This window comes from Engystomops pustulosus, chromosome 9 (genome assembly GCF_040894005.1).
Source record: "Engystomops pustulosus chromosome 9, aEngPut4.maternal, whole genome shotgun sequence".
Taxonomy (NCBI): Eukaryota; Metazoa; Chordata; class Amphibia; order Anura; family Leptodactylidae; genus Engystomops; species Engystomops pustulosus.
The window spans coordinates 40,029,843-40,036,247 of record NC_092419.1 but is presented as its reverse complement, the minus strand read 5'-3'; the positions used below and the strand labels follow the sequence as shown (position 1 = coordinate 40,036,247).

At 44.1% G+C, this 6,405-nt stretch overlaps 1 protein-coding gene across 2 annotated transcripts; it reads right to left on the bottom strand.

The window, feature by feature from the left end:
* Positions 1-208: 208 nt before the first annotated feature.
* Positions 209-3,168, bottom strand: LOC140077199 (uncharacterized). Of its 2 annotated transcripts, none has more exons than XM_072124176.1 (8): positions 3,092-3,168; positions 2,325-2,420; positions 2,123-2,224; positions 1,912-1,989; positions 1,136-1,231; positions 889-990; positions 658-726; positions 209-524 (listed from the first exon to the last, which is right to left on the bottom strand). In XM_072124176.1, the coding sequence occupies exons 1-8, from the start codon at positions 3,107-3,109 to the stop codon at positions 336-338; spliced, it is 750 nt and encodes a 249-aa protein (XP_071980277.1). In that variant the 5' UTR covers positions 3,110-3,168; the 3' UTR covers positions 209-335. The 2 variants fall into 2 exon arrangements, with proteins under 2 accessions (XP_071980277.1, XP_071980278.1); XM_072124177.1 differs by having other exon boundaries at positions 2,123-2,220.
* Between the last annotated feature and the right edge of the window lie 3,237 nt (positions 3,169-6,405).

The window sequence follows — 6,405 nt, the reverse complement described above, 5'->3', positions numbered from 1 at the left end:
AGTCAGGAAGTTCAGGAATAAAAGCTGCAAAATAAAAAAAATCTCTGGATTATCTTCATTGGAATGTCTCACATTAGGTCATATAATCCAACGCAAAAGCCAAAAATCAGTCAGTGTATGTTATAAATATACTTTTGAGCTCCCGTAATGCACTTTTCCAAACTAAGGAAAACAGCAGTAGCATCAACTTAGCTCTAGACATGTAATAGTAAAATAGTGTGTGATATCGGGACAAGAGAAGTCACTGGACAAGTTCTGAAGACTCCGATCTGCAGAATCTCAGATCTCCCTGATGTTGTCCTTGTCACAATGTACTGATGTGCGTTCCACCTACCTCAGAACTCATCCTCATCGACCTGGGTTGAAGCGTCAACCATAAAGGAATGGTCCTTGGGTTTCACATGGATCAAGGTGACTTTTGGCCCAAGGCTGAGCTCTTCCTCTGTGACTTGGCATCCGAAGTCCTTGGTGCTCGGTCTGCTGGGAGCTGGCGTGGAAGGAGTCACCTCCACTGATTCCCGGCACTACAGAGGAAGCATGAGAGAAAGCTGATGATGATGTGTGTATCACGAGTCCAGTCACTTGTGAATGAGATCCTGAGATACACGACATGTATCACCAGGCTGAGATACATGTCCTAGACGGAGATCTCCTCACCATGCAGAAGAGGCTCCTCAGCCTTTGTCTCCATCTTGATCCAGTAGATCTTCTTTTCTCTGGTTCATCCTGTTGAGAATTTGGATACACAGAAATTTAGAGTGATAGAAAGCAAATGAATCCTCCATTCAGCTATAAGCATGGGTCCAGACTTACTATGGAAAAGCACCAAAAATTGTACACACAGCGGACACCACACACTAAATGACTATATAGTAATGGCCTCCTTACCGATCTAACAATCCAGCAGGGCTCAGGTGACTCCGGCATCAGCTCTCCTGGTCCATCATCAGTAGCAGCAGCAAAATTATAGAAGGCTGGAGAAGGACCTGGCTGTGGGACATTAAAATAGAAACATTACTTTCAGATCAATGACATCTTATTGATAAGATGTCATGGAGGAGGTGAACCCCAGATAACCCCAATATCACATGTTATGTATAATGTGATGGCTGATGACGTCTCTAGAATTATTTACCCCGTCCTCGTATGAATTAATCCAAGTGTGTTCAGCCTCCGGCTCCAGTGCCCTGCGGGTCAGAACTTGGACATGGGTGCGCCCAGTAAGATTATCCTATAGGGGAGAGAGAAGAACAGAATTTCAGGTTCAGTGAAATTATTTGTGGTTCCACATGATGGAGACGTCTCCAGAAGGAATCATGCAATGTAACCATAGACCTTCAGGAGCGGAGATGGTGGAGACCACTAGTGGAGTATAGGAGGACATTGGTGGAAACCAATAAACCAGGATCAATTACTCATAAACATATGTGTTAACCATAGACTCCTTCCTTCTAAAATCAACCTTTATAATTCTGCTGATGAGCCAGAAGCAATCGGGGGGGGGGGGGGTATTACCAGTGTCCCTCTGTGCTGTAACTCCACAGACTGTTACCCAGTCTCCTCCCCAGGAGGGAAGTGCTGGGGGAGAAGGAGGTGGGGAAGACAGTGTTATAGTCTGTGAAGCTGCAGCACAGAGAGTCTCTGGTAACAACCCCAAGTTGTTTTAAAAGTTTTAAAAGTTGAATTTAGAAGGAAGGAGACCATAGATAACAAATAAGAAGATTACCACGGTCACGGTGCCTGGATCTAAGAAACGTACAGCGGACACCAGATGTAACTATTACATCTAAATTTGTAAATCATGTACTTGATAACACGCTCTAGTTTATCTTGCGTCTATTAGAGAATATTAGTAAATCTGCCCCATTGTCTATAAGTCGTGTGTGGATCATAGAGGAGAAGAGACATTACCGTGATGATGCAGTCCAAGTCCAGCGGCGTTTTTCCTGTACTACACTCAGGAGCCGGATCCAGGGGTAGGAAACTCTCCTGTCAATACAAATTAATTGTCAAATTCGAATCATTTTCCCTCAATTCATCATCACCTCCATCATCATCAATAACATCAGCAGCAGTTATGGGACATGGTGAGTCCATGACTATATAGTAATGGCCTCCTTACCGATCTAACAACCCAGCAGGGCTCAGGTGACTCCGGCATCAGGTCTCCTGGTCCATCCTGTGCAGCAGCAGCCAAATTATAAAAGGCTGGAGAAGGACCTAGCTGTGGGACATAAAAATAGAAACATTACTTTCAGATCAATAACATATCACATGTTATGTATAATGTGGTGATGGCTGATGACGTCTCTAGAATTATTTACCCCGTCGTTGTATGACTTGATCCATGTGCGCTTAGCCTCCGGCTCCAGTGCCCTGCGGGACAGGACTTGGACACGGGTGCGCCCAGTAAGTTTATCCTATAGGGGAGAGAGAAGAACAGAATTTTGGGTCAGTGAAATTATTTGTGGCTCCATATGATGGAGACGTCTCCAGAAGGAATCATGCAAAGTAACCATAGACCTTCAGGAGCGGAGATGGTGGTGACCACTAGTGGAGTATAGGAGGACATTGGTGGAAAGAGACATTAATATAACCAGAAATGAGTAAAGATGTAGTAGATGGCTCTAGAACATCTTCAATATCACATAGTCTATCTCTCAGAGCATTATGGGTAATACCAGGCTGTATGCAGCAGTGATAGAGAAAGTAAATGGAGAAAGATTCTATTGCTATGGTAACCAGTACACACATCCGCCATCTTTCTTTTAGAGTAAATTATACAATTTTTGCAATTTCTTCACATAAAGTGTAAGAATGAGTCTGGGGGTGACATATTATAACTAGTGCACAGTAGATACAGGGTTTATATCTTCCCCTCACCCTCCCAGACACCTCAATGTCACCCTAATGACAGATCTAGGACATCAGTATAACCAGGAAAGGGTGGAGGGGACATCAGGACCTGGATATGATGCCACCATGTTTTATAATATGTCCTTTAGGGACAGGGGTCTGGGGATAAATCTTCTTCCTGCTCCTCTGGACACACAATAATCCTGATATCCGTCAGTAAATAAAGTCTACTTACAAAGAATCTTTCCATCATTCGTCAGTAAAACAGCAAAAAATCTCCTCTTCACTCTCCACTCCTCAACTATACAACCCTCAGAGAATTATGGGTACAGAGCGGGAGTTATATAGCAGTGATGACATCACAGCGGGTATGACATAATGTTGAGAACTCAGTTGAATGGGGAAGATTCTGATTCCATGGCAACCCAGTACAGGGAGCGGCCATCTTGTACAATAAATGATGGAGACATGATAAATGTATATTAAATATGGCGAATTTAACTCTTTTGACTCTCTTCTATTCCGGGAGTTACTCTATATCAGTATATCAACTTCTGATAGGACAGCCAAAAATATTTGTCCCTAAACCCAAAGACATTTGTATAATAGTGTCCAGGTGGTGACCTCATACCTGCCATATACATCCATAGGTCCAAATTAGCCCAACATATGCCAAAACTATGTCCCATTGTTATACATAAGGGAATTATACATGAGCTGTTTGTAGTAAAGCGCTGCTTTCATTTTATTAGCTGCTCTGTATGAATGAAAGCTGAGCTGTGATTGGCTGCTACAGTTATATTACATGGCTATATAGATAGATATCACCGGGAGACTCTATGGGGCAGATTTACTTACCCGGTCCGTTCGCGATCCAGCGGCACTTTCTCTGCGGTGGATTCGGGTCCAGCCGGGATTCATCAAGGTAGTTCCTCCGCCGTCCACCAGGTGGCGCTGCTGCGCTGAAAAGCATCTGAACGCACTCAACTTCACCGGGCCGGGCTGAGTGAAGGTAAGCACGTCGCAAGCGACACTTTAATTGTTTTAAATGCGGCGGTTTTTCCGAATCCGTCAGGTTTTCGCTCGGCCACGCCCCCCGATTTCCGTTGCGTGCATGCCGGCGCCGATGCGACACAATCCGATTGCGTGCGCCAAAATACAGGGAAAATAAGCGCAAATCGGAAATATTCGGGTAACACGTCGGGAAAACGCGAATCGGGCCCTTAGTAAATGACCCCCAATGTATAGTAAGATCTCAGCTTCACATTCACCAGCTCTGACAAGGAGAGACAGCGATGAACATGGGAAAAAATTCAGTTATAAAATGTGCTAAATTTTGATAACTGAATTGTTGATTTGTTACAAAAAAATTGTCGCCATTTTACTATAAAATAAATTCTACTGATCTTTTTTTTCGTCCACTTGTCTAGTTGCTGTTCAGATTTGACATGTGATTAGAGGAGTTGCAGTTTTTGATGCTAATTTGTGACACAAGAGATATTAGGACTTTTTGGTTCAATTCATAGAAAAACTGAATTAATTAGTGAGATCCTAATATTAAATCTGCCATCAAATTCCATCCTGATAAACCAGGATCAATTACTCATACACGTATGTGTTATCCATGGCCTCCTTCCTTCTAAAATCAACCTTTATAATTCTGCTGATGAGTCAGAAGCGATCTGGGAGGGGGGGGGGTATTACCAGTGTCCTTCCCAGGAGGGAAGTGCTTGGGGGAGAAGGAGGTGGGGAAGATAGTGTAATAGTCTGTGAAGCTGCAGCACAGAGAGTCTCTGGTAACAACCCCAGGAGTCCTATAGGCTCATTAGCATAATTGTAAAAGTTGAATTTAGAAGGGAGGCCATAGATAACAAATATAAGAAGATTACCACAGTCACTGTGCCTGGATCTAAGAATAAGAGCCCCTGGTTTCATGCTTGATTGTGATGGTAGGTTTCCTTTAAGGTCACCCATGGCCAATGAGCCTTAGGGGGTTTATATGCAGTTTCTTCCCCTTATGAAGACCTGTACATTATAGATTTCTTACTGGGACCTGGCAGCTTTAAGTTCCCTCTCTGCGGTCACCTATGGTATTTAGGTTTTCCACTATAGGAGAAGTCACAAGCTCAGATGTAATCCTTATAGTGATCCTAAATGTCGGCATCTAAATGACTAATAGAGAATCTTTCTTGGTTGAACAAAAGATTGTGAAACCTCCATCTGTATTACATCATGTGTAAGATCTATATTATCACCAGGCCGACGGTCACTGGATTATGGTTGTAGGATTTCCCATACAGACCTGTCATGTCCTCCTCACACCTGTGACGTCCTGACATCTCTGTGACTAATGGCCAAAATATCTGTCAGATCTGTAATAGATATAATACCGTAATGAGAGGGAGGGGGGAGAAGAGGAGACGTCATCATTCCTATACACATACATATAAACCTCCAGTGATCAGCCGTATCCAATCAGGCGATCAGCAGAGCAGCAATTTTTGGGCTAATATTTTATTCAAGAATTATTACAGCTACCCCCGTATTGCTCTTAGAGGGTCCCATAGTTCCTCTTAGGCCTAATGCACACGTGCATTGGTCATGATCTGGATGCCCATTTTGGTGCCAGATACCACCCACCATTGAGGTCTATTTTTTGATTGAAAGAGCCTTTATTCACAGATACACAGTAAAACTTACAGACAGTGTGTGCCATGACGCAGCATGGGCTTTTTACAAAGCACACAATAAATTAAGATACACTCCTAGCACCTATCCTAACACTATGGCAGAATAAGTGCTACTCTAGCATACTAGCTCAGGCAAACAAAAAACACACATTTTTCAATTAAAACAACTAACCTGCAACAGGGGGTGGGAGGGGGGAGGGAGGAGGTGAAGGGGGTAAGTTGTCACAGGCCCGAAGCTTTATTGAAAAATCAGACACATGAGGGAGGTAGGGGGGGGGGAGGAGAGGATGGTAAGTCTTCTTCTTCCTGGATGCCTCCATCTGTGAAGAAAGAGGCAAAGTCCCATAACTCCCTAAATAAAGTCCATGATCAACAAGAAAAACAAAGTCCACAAGAGAAAAATGAAGAAGAAGAATGTCAGTCCTCTTCTTCTAAGTCCACCCTGCTGTCAAGGGAGGCGTAGTCTCTGAGCTGGCTCAAGACTAGCCGGTGACAGTCCTGGATGGACAAAGTTTCTCTGTAAATGATCACGATCCTGTACAAGCGGAAGGGAGAGAGGTGTGACCTGAAGAATTGGCGTCCCATCTCGCTCCTCAATGTGGACTACAAGATCCTGGCAAAGGTCCTAGCAAACAGACTGAAGGGCGTCATAGGGAAGATCATCCACTCGGACCAGACCTGCGGCATTCCCGGACGCAGGATTGCAGACAGTCTAGCCCTCATGAGAGACTGGGTGCATTACATCAGAAGCCGCCGCATCTGCGCAGCCCTGGTCAGCCTTGATCAGGAGAAGGCCTTCGACCGAGTCTCGCATGAATTCATGGGTAAAGTACTGCGCAAGCTTGGTCTGGGGAAAATG

Bases quoted from the DNA above. Each gene is read 5' to 3' on its own strand.
- LOC140077199 (XM_072124176.1), bottom strand. The intron at 727-888 runs GTAAGGAGGCCA...AATTCTCAACAG, and splicing joins CCTGCTGGATTGTTAGATCG to GATGAACCAGAGAAAAGAAG. The intron at 525-657 runs GTGAGGAGATCT...CTTCCTCTGTAG, and splicing joins TGAGGAGCCTCTTCTGCATG to TGCCGGGAATCAGTGGAGGT.